General features: G+C 41.2%; 1 protein-coding gene across 6 annotated transcripts in view; it reads left to right on the forward strand.

The window, feature by feature from the left end:
* rbm33a (RNA binding motif protein 33a) overlaps nucleotides 1–8,968 on the forward strand; it is a 170,792-nt gene extending 161,824 nt beyond the window's left edge. For all 6 annotated transcript variants that reach the window (XM_085987527.1, XM_085987530.1, XM_085987533.1 and 3 more), the window contains one exon: nucleotides 508–8,968. In XM_085987527.1, the coding sequence (XP_085843653.1) occupies nucleotides 508–559 (52 nt within the window). In that variant the 3' untranslated portion in view covers nucleotides 560–8,968. The remainder of the gene's footprint in view (nucleotides 1–507) is intronic.
* Nucleotides 8,969–21,694: the final 12,726 nt, after the last annotated feature.

Genomic DNA, 21,694 nt, shown 5'->3' on the forward strand with positions numbered 1-21,694 from the left:
TGACATCCTGAGATTGTGAAAGGAGCTATATAAATACAAGTTTGTTCTTTTCATTCAGTCAGTACTACTCTGAGCATCCCCTGCCTTAGCTCCGCCACTAATGGTGGAACAATCAGCCTTCATTCCCCTGCACACTGCTATTGTCTTCCTAACTCCTTGTATCACCGCATATCTCCCCACCTTCAAAGTTGTGATCGTTGACCGTACAATCATCTTCTCTAACTTCCCCGTTCTTGTTCAGTGTCTGATCTGCCCCTAACTGAATCACCTTGGGATGTTTTGCTATGTTAAAGGCGCTAGATAACTGAAGCGTCCAACTCAGTAATGTGGTGATACTCGGTTTCATTTGTGCCATTTCACGCTCAAGTCATAATATGTCAAGTAGTTCCGAATGAACAGAAGTGGTATTTACAGGACTTTTGTTTTTTGTTGAGACTAATTTTGCATGCATTTTTTTTCGGAAAACTTTTGATTGTTTTGCATTACTTTTCCTTACACCTTTTGCAGGCACATGATAGATCTGTCCCATATCAATGTGGCACTGATCATGGATGAATGATTATTCTCAATGAAAACAAAGCTTCATACTAGTGCAGAAGTTCAGATCAAGTCAAATGGAGATATGGAATGGTAGAACCATCGTACAGTGATCAATTTCTAGCCAGTGCATATGCCGTTAAATTGGTGAAACCAAAGGAGTTGGCCCAGGTCCAATGTGGGATGAAGTATGTGATGCCACTGAAGAAGACTGTTTGTACTCTTGTTTCTACATGTTTATTGTTTATTGTCACCAAATGGAACAAAGTCTTTGGCAAAACCACCTCTGTGGATTCAAAATACCACAAAAGAATGACTTAACTGTGAACAGTGACTGAAGTAGGCACTGTAGAAATAGGACGGCTGCTTATCAAACTTAATAGAGGACTTTAATGGTGAATAACACTAGATAATGGTTGCTGCAGACTTCTTTCCTTGCAGGTTTAGATTTAAGTGCTAAATATAGCCCCCTTTTAAACTATTTTGTACCTATGGCATGACTAGCTTCAAAATAGTGCACCATTTTGCCCATCTAAATTAAGAATTAGCTGAAAAGAACTCTGAATTGCATTGAGAAATGCATGCTGATGACTTCAAGAGTTTCAAGTGCAAATTAATGCATTGTTTTAAACCTCTTTTGAAAGATGCTTAACTACAAGATTTATAAAGCTAGGTAAAAAATTCAAAGGCAGTATATTTGATGAGGGGCTTGTCTGTTAGATGTGGATTGGGGTTTTATTTTTGTTTTATAGTAAAAGCTTTGTTGAGGAAAAATCGAAAATAATACCAATCTGTTCTGTCAGTAAGAAATGCACGTTCTTCATTTTAACAAAAGGCGTCATTTGAAGAAAAAATGACTTGCATATTCAGGTGGTTGCCATGAAAACGCATTCTGATCCCTTCTGTTTGTTCAGCCAATGAAACCTCAAATTATTTCACTTTAAAAGACAAAATGTGAAGATTTTCAACCTGTTTTTGGCAAAATGATTTTGATGGCTGAACCTTTGGTGTTAAATATCCAAAATACCTGCTAATCATCTGGAAAACATAGCGATTTATGTTGGTTGAGTGGTAGAGAGCAGTGCAAGCTAGTTTAGTGCTACAATTATAGATTGAAGGTAGATGCAGGTAATTCTATCCGGACTGCCAGAGCAGTATCAGAATCCGAGTGCTGTTCCTTTACCTGTATGTTGATCTGTAGTTGGTTTACTCCACATTATAGACCATGAGATTGTGTCTGAACTAAGGACTACTTCAAGGCTTCCTGCAGGTATTTTGAATATTTTTGTCCACAGTTGTACCCTAAAGCATTTATCGCTGTGGTGGTAGTAATCTATTACTTAATGTGAAACTTTTTGATTTCGTATTTAAGTATTCTAAACTGTGCCGAGTCCTAACAAAAGTTGATATAAATTAAACTCTAGAATCAGGTTTTCATTCGTCTGTCTGCTGGTTAGTGATTATTTTTTTACCATCATAATATTATATCTGCTGAATTCCAGCCATCCATATAAACAAATGTTTCACTGCCACAGGCAGTGACTCCTGACTTGCTCACTTTCACGTCTTTGGTCTGCTGGTGAAATTATCCAACCACCAGCCTGCCAAAACAGATGGGACTCTGCTTCTTGCCGATGACGATGAAAACTGAAAGACCTTTAGAAATGCAGTTGTTGTCGCAAGGTATCTTTTCATGGGGCGAGTGAGAATTGTTTTAGGTTTTGTTTTTAAATGTGTGCTGCATAGACTTCTCCAAGTCTACATTTCTGAACACATTTTATTGAGTGTCTTTGTACACAGGAGTATATTTCTTCCTATTCAGAAGATTGAGAATGAATACTTTGAGTTGCAGTGTTCAGCTAGTTGCATCATTCTGTGCAGAAGGAAATTGTGCAATCAAATCAGCTTTTGTTTGACTAAGTACAGCTGTAGAAACTGTTGTGGCAGATTTGCTAGTAAGAGGGATTCGGATATCTGACTTGCTTTGTGGTGGAAAAAATATATAGGTGTTTACAGTACTAAGATTTTAATACAACCTATGAGAGCCTGCCCTGCGCAGTCCCATTTGATAACTGTCCAACAATTATAGTGCTTCAAATTCATTGATTCACTTCCAGATTTGTCAGATGTTGCAGCTCATTGAGGATTTAAAATTACTTTCATTAAAATCGATCGGTATATTAACTGCATATTCTGTTTTATGCTGATTTATGGCTGTAAAATGCAGTTTCTTGCACTGTGAACACTGGAGGTTTATCACTGACAATATGGACCTACAAAAAGAATAAGCAGTAGGAAATTTTGCAAGGATGGGAGAGGGGCTTGCTGAGCTAGGAATAAATTGAGGCTAAGTGCAAGTTGTCTTTTTTTTTATTGGATGCTCAATCCTGAGTTGATGCAAGGATTAAAAGTATCATGCAGGTTTTCATTTTAGTTTGATCAGGCCCACCACTGATTCCTGTTTGAAGAATTAGAATCTTGTTGTGTACAATTGGTTGGGATGCTTCTAACTAGGCCTGCGTATAATGGAGCTGTCTGCCGGTTCTTGCTATATGAGGAACAGTTTGATTGTATCATGATCACCATATAGATGGATTGAAATGTATGACAGATGGTAAGGGTTATTGGCCTTTATTTTTGGCAGTTTATTTGAGTTTGTGTGATGTCACGCACATAAGATTTATGAGTCAGACATTTTGGTTTTCTTGGATGTTAACTATAGTTCTAACATCAATTTGGAAAACCAAATGGGTTACAACTCGTGTATTCCCAGCAACAATATATATGGCTTGTATTTTATATATTTATATATATATATATATATATATATATATTATATATATGTAAAATATAACTTGCATTATTGAAAAAGAAACTTGCATTGCTGAAGTCTTTTGAGGGAGGAGTGTTCACTAGTTTATAGTCATTTGTTAATAGCAGTGGCCATGTTGCCAGAGGGAAGATATGGTGGGATAGGACATGTCACATTAAGGACATAAGTGTGGTAAAACTGTAGGTGTATAGGGGAAGATTTGCTGCAACCATCATCAGAGTTGTTCACTGCACATTAGTGGGTTTCACTTAAAGTGCAAAGAAGCATTTGTATGGCAGCATGTAAGTAGAGCAAAATGCTTTCAAGTCATCATCCGTGGTGTTCATCTACTTTTTAGACGTTGTGCATTAGCTAATACTTTCTGAAGTTGCTTGTGTTTTTTCCATGTATTTTATTTCAAAGTTTATTGGATGCAATGACTATTGAACTGAAACAAGACATCCTGTGTATTAATACATTTTTATAAAGATCACCGTTCTTCCATATGTACTTTCTCCTGTTTATTTGCATGAGTCTTTTTACTCAGGGGTGATATTTTGCAAACTCCTCGGTGCGTATGTGGAGCCAAATTTTTTTTGGGGGGTGGGGTTTGTTACTATTTTTGTTCTACATGCAGTAAAGTCCTTCTGTGAGTAGTGGGGTGCACAGTGGTTTAAACACAAATCTGTACACTGTAGGTGAAAATTGAGTTTTAATATAGAATAATTTGAATCAAATTGAATAACTTTTCTGGAGTCTGTGGGCACTTGTTCGCATTATGTAGCTTCTAAATTGTTTGCCCTGCACATTGACTAACACAAAGTTGTACTTTCTGCAGCAATTAGCCAGGAGCACATCTTGATCGTTTGAAGGGACGCATCCTTGTAGAGGGAGTACTTGCGATGTACACGATTGTCCACTTTTACATCTACATGCAGTATTCTAAAATGAGTGGTTGCCTTGATGTGCTAGGATAACCTACATTTTATGAATCTGGAAGCGGTAAACTAATGCCACAGAGAAAGAATGGCTTTCACGGTGTGCTCTCTGAAACATTGAGTCACGCTGTTTCCTTGCTGATAGAGACTCTGGTTTCATGCTCTAAACCATGTCAGCTGAGCACTGATGCCAGTTTTAAAAAGTGGATCACAGCTCCTGCTCAGTTTGGAGAAGTCATGACTTGATGGTTCATGACGCACCCTCTCGGCCGATTTTCACTCCGATATCTGCTTACTACTTCGTAAAATGTTTGGCATATTGAGCAGCACCCATTCTATGCTAGAGTTTATCACAGAGAAATTTTAAAATGCTGTATGTAGATGATGTGGTAAGAACTTGTAAACACTAAATACTTACCACCCCCCACCCCCATCCAAAAATGGATGTTCCGTTTTAGTTGTATTTTTTCCATTTAACACTAGTGTATTACAAATAGCTGCAGGTTAACAACTGTGAAAGGAAAATTGTTTCCTTTATTCACTCCTAGATTATTTATTTAAAAACACATTCAATTGGCTGTTTAATAGACACATGACTAGACATATTTAGCTGGAATTTTGGTTTTTGAAAGGCACCTAGTCAAAACATCAACTCTTATTTTTAATAGAAGATTCTCACTAGACAGAGTACTGTAATCGCCGTGCTCCTCTTTCCCCCCCCCCCCCCCCCAACATCTGCTACACAACGTGAAGGAGAAGGTAGTAAACTAGATAGGCAGTCAGATTCTAGCCAATATTTAAATATTTTAAAGTACTTACTTTGTGAAAAATATCCTGTAGTACTGCATATGAATAACAACGTCTTGTTTGTGGAAATTCAAACTGGCCACAACTGGCAGTGCCCTGATTGAAGAGTTAATGTGTAGAAGTGTAAGGGAACAGGTGTGGCTATGCGCCCCTTTTAGTTTACTCTCCCGTAACGCCTTTGCCTGTCAGCAAGGGTGAGAGAGTATTGGGCCACTGATTGATTGGATAGTTTCAATTTGACTATCCTGTCAAATGGGTAGAATTAAAAAGCAGTCATGTGGATATTTCAAATCTGTATTCTCTGCTAGTTTAGTATTGTGTTACTTGGTGTAGCTTTTGCACTTGTGATGTCTCTTTAGTGTAGCGTCGTTCAAGTATGTCTTGCTTTATTTCCTTATGTGGTGTTGCTTTATTTGTTTTCAATTTGGCTTCACCTACTCACTTTACAGATTTCGAAGAATTGATTTATATATTGTCTTTTCCTGCACTTGTAGAATAGAAATTCTATTAACATTTATATATAAGGTAGTGAGATCAAGAATTGACCAATCCGTGACTCAAAGGTTCGTTGTTTGTTGAGCTGTTATACAGCCCCGGTGTTCAAGCTGTATTATACCAGAAGTCAGATACTTTAATCGGGTTCATCGCCCTTCTTTTACACCTATAACTTCAATGCTTTAGAAATAACCATTTTTTTTCCCACAACCATGAGTGATCACTTATTTTTTTCCCATTGTTTTCTGTTCAGTGTTTATAATTACCATTTTTAAATCAGTAGAACATTAACATTTTTATCCTTTTTTATTTAAACAAAAATACCCTGAGATCAAAATAGTTGCTTTTATGCTGAGCTATTTCTAAGTATGAGATGCTCATTCCCTAAATTTTAAAAATTGCACACTACATTTACTTTAAGAAACAGCTTAATGACTCTGTATTTTTCATTTTGTTTCTGTTTTAAACTGGTTACTGTTTCATTAGATAATATCCGGTGGGAAATTCATTGCCACAGTTCTATGTGGTTAAAATCTTAAGAATCCAAAGGATTTCGTGTCAGACTTTATTTTTTAAACTGCCGACTAGGTTGGCGCTGGAAATTGTGACCATCATATGCAAGTGTTTATGAACAAACTGATTCACATTGAATCTTGGTGTAGCTTTTATCAGAGCTCTTTATAGAACACAGTTGGGAAGGATCAGTATTTGTGTGTTGTAACATCAGCTTGGACGCTGTTTTGTCCCTGCATCTCTTGGCCCAGGCTTTCCACCAAAAAAAAAATGCATTGTGAATAACAGCCTCTCTGTGTCCAAACCAATGAAACTGAAATTTACCCCTGCTGCAAAGCAGTGTAATTGACTGTGGGTAGTTTTGTGCAGGATTTTCTGAACAAGAGGATTTTGCGTGTTAGCTTTCGAGTATATGTAAATTGTAACCACTTAAAGTTGCAGTGTTCCAGTATAAAAGCATTCAATATACTGTGATAAGATGCTGAGAAGTATATTCCTTTCCTAATATAGCGGGGTAATTGTGTTTATTTAAAAAAATTTAAAAAAATCATTTTGTTGCATTGGGCCCATATTTAATTTTCAGTTATGCAAAGATAATGCAAGAAAGACTGCAGTCATAGTACTATATTCCTGAATGCGTTTGCTATCTGGCATTCTCCAGTGAACTACTTAAATAGCACTTGTGTTTATTTTGGAGAAAAATCTTTTTATTAATATTATCCAAACGGGGAAAAAAACACTCAGATATATCGTCCACGGAGGTGTATTTTCTTTTTGTCCGCTACTTTGTGCACACACAGCTTGCATCCTTTCACCTGAGCAAAGAGCGATGATTTTCCTCCACATACAATACACCAGTATTTGATACTTTAGGTTACTATAATTTGATCGCTAGGCAGATTTGTTAGAAAATAAATAGCACTGCCAGTTTCTTTGTAACTGTGTAGTTTCACAAAGTACTGCTGGTGACCCTAGTTGATAGTTTTCTATGACAATAGGAGATGTATCAATATTATAATAAATGGCTACAGTAAATGATTTGACCAAGTCAGTAAGTTGTGTCATTGGAGATTTGGCCTTAACATTTGGATTTTCATTGTGTTTTATTAGCTGATTACTAAGTATGTGTGACACGAAAGTCAAGCTCATTAGTGTGAACACTGATTTCCCAGTGACTTCTGTTCTCGACCACGAGCTCTGAGATGCTAAAAGCCTCCATATAAGTTATGCCGTTCCCCCTCATCCACTTTTTTCCCCCCTCTTGCTGAGTGTCTTACGAAATGCTAATGACTCAAAAACTGCTATCTTAAACTATAGGTGTCCCCAGTGTCTTTCTCTCCAAGCCTGGGCTGAGGGTTAGCAGGGAAACGGATGCTGTCTGTGATCGGGTTGCATTTCAATGTCTTGCATGTTAAATGTTATTCACAAATGTGTTTTGTTGTAGGAAATGAAAAGTAGGAGCTGGCGTTGGAGATGAAGTTTCTAACAGGTTTTCCTCCTTACAGATGCAGTAGAGCAGATTCGATTTTTGTCTGGATTTAAAATCTTGCCTAAAATAACTTTTGTTTTATCCACAGGGAATTCAATGCCTTTTTTTTAATTATTATTTCATCACATTTCTTAACTGCTGTGGAAATCTATTTGGTACTTCCCTATGTGGTGTGCTTCGTATTTTGAATTCTTGCTGCAATAAACTGCGCATATCTTTCAGGAAATGCTTTCATGCTTGTTTTTCCACACATGACCAGAACTATATTTGTTGTATGTGTTTTCTGGTTTACAGTTTAGGCTTTTATTTGACACTAAACTCTTCAGTTCTATCACTGTTGGGGAGTGAGTTTCACAGTTGCTAATGTGACACTGAGCAGTGTTTTTAAATTTGTTTCTGAGATCTGTTGTAATTTTTTTTTACGCTCCAGTATGGCAGATTGACACGTATAACTGCATTTGGCATGGGCGGCATCACTTTTATTTATTCTCTCTATTTTGGCCGAGAAGACAAATTGGGTATAAAGCTACTGCGTTAGTCTGTAGGGCTCTGTTAAAGTTTGTTTCCTGCTGTTAAAATTCGGAAGCTTTTGCATGCATCAATAGTAAATAATAGCTGAAGGGCATGGGCACCATCTAAGTGCTTTATTTTCAGTAGATGACAGACCCATTGAGTGGTTCGTGATTTGATGATACCTTGTTTATCTATGATAAGCTTACTTATTTACTAATTACATTTTGTTACAGATAGTTTGTGGAGGAGATGGCCCATAGCCATGCAAGCTTGTCAAATGTATGTTGAGATTTTCCTAATGTTTGTCACTAACTTACTGTTTTTCTTACAATTTAAGCCCACAGGAGGAATATAGAGGGATTGCCTTTCACTTGAGTTGCCCACTGTTTTCGGTGGTAGAAACGATTATCAGTTTAGCAATTCGACACATGAAAACTGAGCATGGTTAACTTAAAAGGGTTGTTGTATTCAGTTATATCTATCACTGAAAAGTTGATCCTTCCTAACCTGAGTTTACAATTGAGGTTTAAGTAGATGCTCTTGGGAGTTACAGCAGTTTTAACATGATGATACTGTGATATTACAATGGCGTACTTGATGTAAGGGTTTCTAATTGCTGATGAATGGATTTGGAATTGTTACACATTCAAATATATTAATGTATTACATTTTATAAAATGCTTTAATCTGTTCAAATGTTTTTAATGTTTTTGAATTTTTTATTTTTAATCATTTGTGGAGTGCATAAGATTTTTGTTTTTTATATTGAGTATTTTAAAATATTGAATTTTTATATCAATGAATTGTATTTATACTGCTGAACTTTGAGTAAAATGGTTTGATAATAAAAATGTTTTAAAATTAGTTTGGCATCTTTTGTCTATTTTGAATTGAAACACAGACATTCATAATATACTCTAACAATTTCCCATCTGTGTAAACTGCTGGGTTCATGGGATAATGTCATACATGACGGGCATCTCGTCCTAGGTCAGCCTTTATTTTCTACCAGAAAATTTCATAATTTTAATACCAGTGGTAAATAGTGAGCATAGTTTTGTCGTGTGGATTCCAATCTACTAAGAACTGGATTACGGTTGTTCAAACCTATTTTATTCTCAAGCCCGTGCAGAGTAAGTAGGAAGGAATTGTAACAAAAGAATCTTGGGTGACGCAACTGTAAACTGAAACCTAATTTATCGTACAACTTTGCATAATTGTCTCTTTTCAACAACAAACACCCATGATTTGTGTTTGTACTGGCTATAAAATCTCGCATTGAATCTTCATTTCAATGCTGTTGAAAATCTTCCCAGGCAGTTGACTGGTGTAGCATGTTGGTGCAGGAGCATGTGGGTCCACTGAATTCAAATATGTGGTTTTACCCTCATAATTCGCTATACGTCAAGTTCCTGATCTTGGCAAACCTTTCTGGGAAGAGGTGGCAAGAGAGATCAAGTCAGCCTACACTTTCTTTCGCCCCACCCTGCCAACCTTCATCCTGCTGGCAGGTGACTCCACAACAGCCTTAATAAGTATCTGGAAGAACTCTTCGCCAAATAGTCTGGGTTTGTTGCGTGGCAAAAGTGGGGAATTAAAAATCTTACTTTTCAGTTTTTAACACCTGTTTGCATTTTTTGTTGGGGGGAAAAAAACAGTTGGCTTTTAATGTCTGGTGGTCTCCATCTCCTTTTAATATGTTACACAAAAGCATGCACGTGGAATTGACTGAGAATATAAAATTGCGAAAGAACTGCAGGCGCAAGCTGCTGCTTGAAGCAGCTTACGTTGGTGGTGGGGACAAGCTAGGAAAGGACCATTTCACCGTTCGGCTGCTCAAAATGCCTGGGGCTAAAGTTCACGGTCGTTTCAAAATTCTACAGGGTGTTGGCAAATGTTAACTTTTTTTATATAAATATATTCTATATACAAAGACACAGTATACTAGCTACTCATAGCAAGGCCTTAAGTAACTTATTCAGTAAGGCACTAAACTTCGTGTGTGTGTGTACTGTCTAGTTAAAACGGTCTGTTTTTCTGCCGAAGGGAGCATGGATGTCACTGCATCAATTTGAACTACAGAAGCGCCGAATGTAAAATTACCATTTGTCTTTCAATTACTGGCGTCGAATGGTTTTCAAGAAGGAATTAGACAGATTCTTGTCAATAAATAGAATTCAAGGTTATTAGAAGTGCAGCAAGAGGATACTGTGGATAGGTGGGCGAGATCGACCAACTTCTGCCTGGAACTGTTGCTATGTTAATCTTAGTGTCAGCCATGGCTCAGTCGGTAGCACATTCTGCGCCAGATTGTTGTGGGTTCAAGTCCCACTCCAGAGACTTGAGCATAAAAATCTAGGCTGACAATGCAATGCAGTACTGAGGGAGTGCAAGGCCATGTCTGCTCTCTCAGGTGGACGTAAAAGATCCCATGGCACTATTTTGAAGAAGAGCAGGGGCGTTCTCCTGGCCAATATTTATCCCTCAATCAACATCACTAAAAAACAGGACATCTGGTCATTATCACATTGCTGTTTGTGGGACCTTGTTAGCAAATTGGCTGCCGCGTTTCATACATTACAACAATGACTAGACTTCAAAAGTACTTCATTGGCTGTAATGGGCTTTGGGGGCGTCCCGAGGTCGTGAAGGGCGCTATAGAAATGCAAGAGGAAAACTTAAATGAATAATTGTGCCAAGTAATTGTTATCACTTAACTATTCAATTATTTTATCAAGGGACCCTTGCGGGTGGTGCCCAATCATTGGGAGTTTGGCAATCAGGCCTGCGGGGTGGGGGTAGTGGTACGGGGGAACATCGGCGATCGAGATGGGGGGGGTGGTGTTGGGGTGACCTGCGATTGGGTCTGGGGGAGGAGACATGATTGGGGGAGGTGGGGGTGATGCGGTCTGATTGGGGCTGGGTGGGAAGAGGACTGCGGGGGGGGGGTGGGGGGGGAGGCTGAAGGCTTTCTTGAGGGCTCCGGGGGTAGCACTCCTGGTCCACAAGGAACACTGAAACAGCTATTTACCTCTGGGAGCCAGCTGCTCCCGCCTCGGTTTCACTGCTGTTTCCTGACCCCTGGGAAACCCGCACAGCAGCAGTAAATATTAAATCGTGCTCCTGGGTGCACTGTGGGAGTCCAATTTAAATATGTTAAACCGTCCTGCCTTTCCAGGGCGGGACACTCGGAAGCCCCGATATCCACTGCCATAAAAAATGTGTGGCGGGTGTGAAATGCGTTCTGTGCATTACACTTTTTTAACCCTCCTGCCCGTCATGTGGCTAATATCGAGGCCCGAGTTTCTGCTGCAGTTTATTACCACCGGATTTGTGCGCCGCTATAACATAGAAACATAGAAGATAGGAGCAGGAGTAGGCCCATTCGGCCCCTCGAGCCTGCTCTGCCATTCAATGCAATCATGGCTGATCATCCAAATTCAGTACCCGGTCCCTGCTTTCTCCCCATACCCCTTGATCCCTTTAGCCTTAAGAAATATATCCAACTCCTTGAATATATTTAACGAATTGGCCTCTACTGCCTTCTGTGGTAGAGAATTCCACAGGTTCACCACTCTCTGGGTGAAGAAATTCCTCCTCATTTCTGTCCTAAATGGCCTACCCCTTATCCTTAGACTGTGACCCCTGGTACTGGACTCCCTGACCATTGGGAACATCCTTCCTGCATCTAGTCTGTCCAGTCCTCTCAGAATTTTATAAGTTTCAATGAGATCCCCTCTCATTCTTCTAAACTCCAGCGAGTACAAGCCCAATCGACCCAATCTCTCCTCATAAGTCATTCCTGCCATCCCAGGTATCAGCCTGGTGAATCTTCGCTGAACTCCTTCCATGGCAAGAACATCCTCAGATAAGGCGACCAAAACTGCACACAATACTCCAGATGTGGTCTCACCAAGGCCCTGTACAATTGTAGCAAGACATCCTTGTTCCTGTACTCAAACCCTCTCGCTATGAAGGCCAACATACCATTTGCCGCCTTAACCGCCTGCTGCACCTGCATGCTTACCTTCAACGACTGGTGCACAAGGACGCCCAGGTCTCGTTGCACTTCCCTTTCTCCCAATCTATTGCCATTCAGATAATCTGCCTTCCTGTTTTTGCCACCAAAGTGGATAACCTCGCATTTATCCACATTATATTGCATCTGCCATGCTTCTGCCCAATCACTCAACCTGTCCAAATCATCCTGGAGTTTCTCGGCATCCTCCTCACAGCACACACGCCCACCCAGCTTTGTGTCGTCTGCAAATTTGGAGATATTACATCTAGTTCCCTTGCCTAGATCATTAATATATATTGTGAATAGCTGGGGTCCAAGGACCGATCCCTGCGGTACCCCACTAGTCATTGCCTGCCACTCGGAAAAAGACCCGTTTGTTCCAACTCTTTGCTTTCTATCCGCCAACCAGTTCTCTGTCCAAGTCAATACCTTGCCCCCAATCCCATGTGCCCTAACTTTACACGCAAATCTCTTATGCGGGACCTTATCGAAAGCCTTCTGAAAGTCCAAATACACCACATCCACTGGTTCTCCCTTACCTATTTTACCAGTTACATCCTCAAAAAAAAATTCCAGTAGATTAGTCAAGCACGATTTACCTTTTTTAAATCCATGTTGACTTTGTCCGATCCTGTCACTGTTTTCCAAGTGCTCTGCTATTACATCTTTTATAATGGACTCTAGCATTTTCCCCACTATCGATGTCAGGCTTACTGGTCTGTAATTCCCCATTTTCTCTCTACCACCTTTTTTGAATAGTGGGGTAACATTAGCTACCCTCCAATCCATGGGTACTGTTCCAGATTCCATCGAATGTTGGAAGATGATCAGCAATGCATCTACTATTTCTAGGGCCACTTCCTTAAGTACCCTAGGATGTAGATTATCAGGCCCTGGGGATTTATTTGCTTTCAATCCCATCAATTTCCCTAACACCATTTCCCTACAAATACTGATTTCTTTCAGTTCTTCCCTTTCATCAGACCCTATGTTCCCCGACATATCTCGGAGGTTATTTGTGCCCTCCTTTGTGAAGACAGAACCAAAATATGTATTTAATTGGTAGCCATTTCTTTGTTCCCCATTATAAATTCCCCTGATTCTGACTGCAAGGGACCTACGCTTGACTTCACCAATCTTTTTCTCTTCACATATCTATAAAAGCTTTTACAGTCAGTTTTTATGTTCCCTGCAAGCTTGCTCTCATATATTCTATTTTCCCCTTCTTAATTAATCCCTTTGTCCTCCTTTGTTGAATTCTAAACTGCTCCCAATCCTCAGGTTTACTGCTTTTTCTGGCCAATTTATATGTCCTCTCCTTGGATCTTATGCTATCCCTAGTTTCCCTTGTTAGCCACGGTTGAGTTACCTTTTTTGTTTTATTTTTATGCCAAACTGGGATGAACAAATTCTGTAGTTCATCCATGCGGTCTTTGAATGTTTGCCATTGCCTATCCACCGTCAACCCTTTGAGTGACATTCCCCAATCAATCCTACCCAGCTCGCGCCTCAGACCATCGTAGTTTCCTTTATTTAAATTCAGGACCCTAGTCTCTGAGTCAACTACTTCATTCTCCATCTTAATGAAGAATTCGATCATATTGGGCCAGTAATTCCGTTCCCAACGTGTGAGTACGGACGGTGTACTCACGCGTGTGGCCGGAGGAATTGCCGGATTCCAGCATGCACAGCGCATGCGCGGGAAACCGGCATTTCCTCTCCATCGAACTAAGGGGTTAAGAGGTCCAACGCGTGCACGCAGGACTCTGCACGCACACATTGAACTTCCTTCGTTTTGACAGGTTTGCGCGTGTGCAAGGGCCTGGACTTTTTGGAAATGAAAAAAGGAGGCGTAAGTAGTGGATTCTTGAAGGTAAGTGGTCTATTATTTTAAATTATTACATTTTTTCCACAGCTTCATTGTTTTTAAGGACTGTACAGTAAGGTAAGTTTATTTTTAGACCCGAATTCGTAAAAAAAAAAAAAAATTCAAAAATGTTATTAATTGTTTTAAATAGTTTTTTTTTAAAGTTATTTATAGTTTATTTAATTATTGGGATGTTTTTTAAAATTTTAATTAAAGTTAAACTGGTCTTTTGGGCGCCCGTACTTTTCATGAGTTTGACAGTCTTCACTATCAAACTCATGAATGAGTTCCCCTGATTGGCTGCAGAGTGCTCACCTGATCCCAGCCGGCACATCGCACTAACTATGCCGCTGGATCAGGTAAGCACATCGCGCCGACATCTGAACCGGGCCAGTGACAGGAAATGCAAGCAGGCCCGGGCTTCAGATGTCAGCGCGCAGGGTGAGTGCAGATCGGGGGCTTGCACGCGCGACAAGCTCCCGATCCTAATTTCAGGGCCATTGTGCTCGTTTCGACCCAAGGGGCCTCGTACAACAAGATTGCTAATTAATCCTTTCTCGTTACATAATACCCAGTCTAAGATGGCCTGATCTCTGGTTGGTTCCTCGACATATTGGTCCAGGAAACCATCCCGTAAACACTCCAGGAATTCCTTCTCCACAGTATTGTTACTAATTTGGTTAGCCCAATCTATATGTAGATTAAAGTCACCCATGATGACTGCTGTGCCCTTATTGCACACTTTTCTTTAATTTCCCTTTTAATGCCATCCCCAACCTCCGCATTACTGTTTGGAGGTCTATATACCACTCCCACTAATGTTTTCTGCCCCTTGGTATTTCTCAGTTCTACCCATACAGATTCCACATCATCAGAGCTAATATCCTTCCTTACAATTGTGTTAATCCCTTCTTTAACCAGCAATGCTACCCCACCTCCCTTTCCTTTTTGCCTATCTTTCCTGAATATTGAATGCCCCTGGATGTTTTGTTCCCAGCCTTGGCCACCCTGGAGCCATGTTTCCGTAATCCCAATCAAATCATATTCGTTTACCTCTATTTGCGCAGCTAATTCATCCACCTTATTACGAATGCTCCTCGCATTAAGACACAAAGTCTTCAGGCTTGTTTTTTTTACACTTTTAGACCTATTAGAATTATTATTTATTGTGGCCATGTTTGATTTAAACCGTTGATTTCTCTGACTGCCACTTTTGTTTTTCTCCTTCCTATCTTTTTGCTTTTATCCTTGTTTCCCTTTCCTCTGTCCCCCCTGCTCAGGTTCCCAACCCTCTGCCATTTTAGTTTAAACCCTCCCCCAGAGCACTAGCAAACACTCCCCCTAGGACATTGGCCCCGGCCCTGCCCAGGTTTCAACCGTCCGGTTTGAACTGGTCCCACCTCCCCCAGAACCGGTTCCAATGTCCCAGGAATTTGAATCCCTCCCCCTCGCACCATTCCTCTAGCCAAGTATTCATCTGAAATATCCTTCTATTTCTACTCTGACTAGCACGTGGCACTGGTAGCAACCCTGAGATTGCTACCTTTGAGGTTCTATTTTTTAATTTACCTCCTAACTCCCTATATTCAGCTTTTAGGACCTCATCCTGTTTTTTACCTATATCGTTGGTACCTATATGCACCACAACAACTGGCTGTTCACCCTCCCCTTCCAAAATGTTCTGGGTAAGTTATAAGCATTGCAAAGTTTGAGTATTAGCAGCTGATGAGGCGATTCTTCACACCCAAGCAAAGGCACTTGTCACGTTGATGGTCAAAAGTGCTTGATCCCAAACACCTGATGAGGTGAAAAAGACCCTGAAACATCACCAAATTAGTTACTAGCCGATTTTCACACCTAGGCAGAAAAGAGCTCAACGCATTGGCAAAAAGAGCTTAATGCATTAGCTTTAGCGAGGCAGTACAACATTTAAATGAATAAATCCTGACTTTTGCAATTCATTTAAACATTTTATTCATTTAACATGGACAGCTATCATTGGAAAAGATAGAAAAGGGATTTGTGCATGGAGATTTTATTCTCAAATGTTTTATTCTTTTACCAGTTAATCATTTAAGTGAACTTGACTAATTCCTCACAAGAAACCTCCTGTCCATTCTTTTGTATAGTAGTAACAAAACACATTAAATAATCAATATCTAGGTCAGATTGATATTTAATGTGTGTTTTGCCACTACCATACGAAGGAAGACTGGACAGGAGGTTTCTGTCCAGTGACCTGTTTTGCCTTATTTTATATTCTATTTCCAACAAAGCAGCCTTGTACATAGATTTGTGTCTGGACTTGTCAGCCGTGGCTCAGTTGATAGCCCTCTCGCCTCTGCTTCAGAAGGTTGTGGGTTTAAGTCCCACTCCAGGGACTTGAGCACAAAAATCTAGGCTGACACTCCAGTGCAGTGCTGAGGGAGTGCTGCACTGTCGGAGGTGCCATCTTTCAGATGAGGCGTTAAACCGAGGCCCCGTCTGCTCTCTCAGGTGGATGTGAAAGATGCCATGGCACTATTTCGAAGAAGAGCAGGGGAGTTATCCCCAGTGTCCTGGTTAATATTTATCCCTCAACCAACAGTACAGAAACAGATTATTTGGTCATTATCACATTGCTATTTGTGGGACCTTGCTGTGTGCAAATTGGCTGCCAGGTTTCCTACATTACAGCAGTGACTAGACTTGGGATGTCCTGAGGTCAAGGTGCTATATAAATGCAATTCTTTTGTATTTAGAACTGTCATGATTTAAATGAATAAATGCATTCATAGCCAATGTTTCCTATTCGCTGCGCAGCTCTCTGCAGGTCCCGCGCAGCCAGTGAGCTGGCTTTTGAATAGAGAAACCGCACATGTGCGGAATTTTGGGGGGAAAAAATTAGAGGGCACATTGTTCATAGCTCTAGTCTACAAATGCTCTTCTCTGAGTACTGTTGCAAGCCTCTTTAGTGACCTGGAACTTTCTGGAGTAGTGCATCTCATGGCGTACGCCTTTTGTTGGACTTGTTCCTGCACCTTCCAGCTCAGTGTTTTTGCACCGTAACTTGCTGGAAGTGCGAGCTGATAATCTGGGCATCTGGGACCTCGGTGATCAACGGGATCAACAGTCTATCTCCTCAACAAATGAGATTAAAGGATTGAGAAATAAACAGAGGAAAGACTTGATAAGGGCAGGGATCAAATTAGAGTGGGTGAACTCTATCAAATCAGGTACAGAAAGACAAATGGAGAGTGTGGTATCTTGAGGTGGCCATAGATGGAGACGGACACAGGTTAACTCCGTAACATGGTTTAATCAACACTTGCACATAAAAGCTTCTGCCATGAGGCAGAAAAAACAGAGTACAGACCAGACTTAACTCAGGAGACCAATTGCCACAGCACCACCTGGTGGATCAGGTTACTCATAACCTCCCAGGTTACTACACTCCTCCCCCCTTAAGATTGCTGTATGCAATTCTTAAACAATAACCCTTACTAGGTACTACGTTTTAATTAACCAGTATGCTCTAACCATGGTTAACCCATGACTAATTTAACAGGTTTGTATAAGTCTGGTTGCTTGCGAATCCTTTGTGAACGTCTTAATTCCACTTGTGGATTCTCAGATTCACTCGCACTTGAGATTGGAGTAGTCTCTGATGTTGGTTTTACTCTGTCCCGCTGTGGCCTGGCAGTACCAGTGTCCACTGGCACCTTATAAGCCGTGCTGGGTCCTGGAACAGCCTCCTCTACTGCCCTTTGTTCCATCTGAGGCAGTTCCCCCTGCTGCCGGCTGAAACGCTGATCCACATGCCGACAAACCCCTCGACCATCCCCTAGTAACACGGAGTACGACACAGGTCCTGTAATGTCCTGGATTAGTCTGGTATCCATTTAGGTCCATAGCCGAAGTTCCGGGTGTACACAGAGTCCCCTATGGCGAAATAGCGAGCTTTAGTATGTTTGTCATGGTATGCTTTTTGGTTTGTTTTGTCTCAACCTTGCTTTTGAGATCTGGGTGTATCAGGTCTAATGTGCACTGCAACTTTCTCCCCATCATCAACTCAGCTGGAGAAAGCCCCGTGGTAGCTTGGGGTGTTATACGATAACTAAACAAGGCTCTATTGAGCTTGGTCTCCAGGGTGTCACCTGAGCTCTTCCTCATGAGCTCCTTAAAAGTCTACACGGCTCGCTCGGCGAACCCATTTGAGGCTGGGTGATATGTGTAAAGTCTGTGGGTTGTGCAGTTAATTACGACACAGACTTCAGGAGTAACATACAACAGGACTTTACTATTCGAAGGTCAGGGCGAATCTGCCCTATAAATCATGCCACAGCACTTATATACCGGTGTGGTCACCGTCGGTATTACCGTATACAGAAGCCAAACAAGTAGTGCCACACCTAAAATAGTTCTCTTAAAGGTGAACGGTTACATACATAGTCTCTTAAAGGTAGACGGTTACATACACTACAATCCTCCCTTTTTAGCTTATAACATACTATTTCTCATTAACATACATATATTCAACTTCAGGTAAACAATTTACAGATATAGTCTCTGTGGGGAAACAGTTCACAGGTTCAGTCTCTGTGGGAACAGTGTATAGATTCAGTCTCTAGTTTTGACTCGGTCCGAACAACATCGCTGTGGTGTAGCCGGTTCACATTGCTAGCGTGACTCCTCCACTAGTCTTCCCCTTGACGTAACAGCTTGAACTTTCGTCCTGCTGAACCAGCAATGCTGACTTTTACAAACAGCTGTATTGCCTTGGTAATTTTTCTTACTTTCCAACTGATTTATCTCCCTTTGTAGGGCCCACGTGCATGATCTGGTAGGAGTGATAATGATTTTGATGGTTATCATCTTTTTCTTTTCTGCTTCTTGGAGACTCTCGGGGCTCCCTTATCAGCTGCCAGCTGTAGCGCCACCATCTCTCTATGTTCCTTAGACTTTAAGTGCTTCATCCTGATTTCTGCACTTTGGGAGTTTTCATCACAAGCTGGGCAGACCAGATCCTCGTAATATTCAGTGTCACTCAACAGGTCATGGTAATATTCGGTGTCGTCCTGAGCTAGTCTAGCGAGAGGGCCTGCTACTTCTTCCGTACCCAACTGGACGTTAGCCGACTGTTGTTCCCTCCCTAGACATCTTTCCTGAAGAGACTTCTTCATGCGTTCATATTCATCCCGCTCTTCCTGGGTTTCCTGCAAATCCTTCACTAATGACCTCGTTTGTGATTTCAACACTTCCCCTTCCCTCGGGGATTGATTGATCAGGCTATTCAATCCTTCTACTGGAGCAGCTGTTTCAACATTCTGCTGTTCACATTGACGTGATTCAGCGTACTTTTGGCATCCCTGTAAAATCTGTGTTGCAACCTCAGCTATTTCCATAACTTTTGAGAGCTCCGAACTCCTTCCCTTTGAAGATTGAAGCTCGTGTTCAGATTGTTCCCATTGTAGAGTCTTGTCCTTCAGCATATGAAGGAGTTGGCTGACTGTTAACTCTTCCACGGGAACACTGTGGGTCAGAGTCTTCTCCATTTCATCCACCTTTTCCTCCAATGCTTTCACCTTCTTTTCCTCTTGTACTTTGGCTTCCAGCGCTCGGAGAAGTTGCGCCTTGATGCTCTCTAGCTCATGTTCAGAGGCCATTCTTACGGTCTCTGTGTTTCTTACAGTTCCCTTTTCTTCCACTGAACGGATTCCCAGTTGAATCTGTTCTTCAAGTTGTTGAATCTCGGTCATTGCCGCCCCATATTTGTCTTGGGTTTCCTTTAATATTTTTATGAGTTCTTGTACATCTTGTCTTTCAGGTTCTGCCATGTCTTTCACCTCTAATTTCTCATCTATGGATGGAACTTCTACCGATGAGTCTGTCTTGGCCTTGAGCTCACCAAGAATTTCCTGCAGCCTTTGGACTTCTTGCTCATGTTCAACCTTCAGTTGCTCATATGCTTCCACTGAAACTAGCTTTTCGGAGGTTGCCGAGTTAATCCCTTCCAGAATTGTAGCCTGGGCCTGTTCGTACTGTTCTTTCAACTTCTCACACTCTGCTTGTAAGGAGTCGTAGAGAAGAACTGGAATAAAATCTTGGCTTCCTGCAGATTCCTCTTCATTTGCTTCTTCCTGCAAATATTCTAACTCCTGAACAGCATAAGGGAGATGTGATTGGTAATTGGTCACCGATGGCTCTATGGTCGCTCTCTGCTTGAGCTAGCTGCTTCTGTTGTCTTTCCAGATTCTCCCATTCGGTGTCATAGAACTTTTTCATTGTTTTCATCTCTTGTACGAGATGGTAACTCAATTGTTCTAATTGTTGTCGTAATTTGAAATAAGTTTGAGTCCGAGCTCGGTGTTCTTCCGTCATGGATATGTCCGTAACTTGAACAGGCTCAGAATTTTCTGTCGAACTAGGTTGTCGTTGTTCGGTGGAGTTCTGTTCTGAAACTTTGTTCTTCTCTGGAGCATAAGCCTTTATGCATGCCTTCGTTTTTCCAACCTTCGTCGGCAAGTCCATTTCAGCCTTGTCTTTCATATTTGGGTTGGTCTTATCGTCATCCGTTTCAGAATCTGAGCTGATTGTCTGCACCGAGTCCTCACTCGTTATGGCTTTTAGATAGTGCCATTCCATGTCTATTTTCTTGATCCACTCCCGTCCTAGAAGTGGTGGTCCTCCCTCATGTAGTACGTATAAGTTCATTCTTGGGTGTTCTTTACCCCTATCTCTCACTTTGACTCTTATCTTTCCCATGGGGTATACTTTATGCCCCGTGTATGTCTGCAATACGAACTTGGTATCTCTTAAGGGTATATGTGAGAATAGCCGGTGGTAATCCCTTTGATTTATGACTGATACAGCTGATCCAGTGTCCAACTCCATTTTCACTTGGATTCCAGCTATTTTTAGCATGACCCAGATAGCTTGTAGGTCAGCTTCCTTACTCACATTGTGAATTCTCAGACTACCCAGCTCCTGGCCGTTTGGGTCTGAGTCTGAATTCTGTTCGTCTGAACTCTTCTCAGCCACCTTGTGTACCTTGTACTTTTCCTGTGATGGCTTCCTTTGGTTGTTGGTCCTTTGGTTGTTGGTCTTCTTCCCTGACCGGCATACCTTAGCTATGTGACCCAGTTTGCCACATTTCCTACATTCCTGGTTCTTAAACCAGCATTGGTTCTGGTCGTGTGTTGTCTTCCCACAACGATAGCATTTTGTTGTTGTCGAGGTAATTTGATCCACACTTAGTGCTGCTGTCTTTAGTTGCATTTCCGCAGTTCCCTTCGCTGCGGCTTCGTGCGATGCTGCAATAAGGACAGCCCTGTCAAGTGTAAAGTCGTTCTCTTCGAGTAGTCGCTTTTGCGTTCCTTCCTTTGCCAACCCGCACACGAACTTGTCTCGCAATGCCTCTGTCAGATTCCCTCCAAACTGGCAGTATTTCGCTAGTCTACGCAGTTCGACCAAGTATTCTGCGTTGCTTTCGTCTTTCCGTTGCGTTCTCGCATAGAATTTGAATCGTTCCGCCAACATCAACGGTGTAGGGTTCAAGTGGTCCTTCAGGACAGCCACAATATCATCGAAAGTCTGATCCGCCGGTTTAGCTGGTGCTAGTAGATGCTTCAAGAGCCTGTATGTCTTTGCGCCCATCGAGTTCAGCAAGGTTATAGCTTTGTCATCATCTTCTATTTTATTGGCCTCACAATAGATCTCAATG

Source organism: Somniosus microcephalus, chromosome 5 (genome assembly GCF_052327205.1).
Source record: "Somniosus microcephalus isolate GS21.2 chromosome 5, FLI_Smic_1.0, whole genome shotgun sequence".
Lineage (NCBI taxonomy): Eukaryota > Metazoa > Chordata > Chondrichthyes > Squaliformes > Somniosidae > Somniosus > Somniosus microcephalus.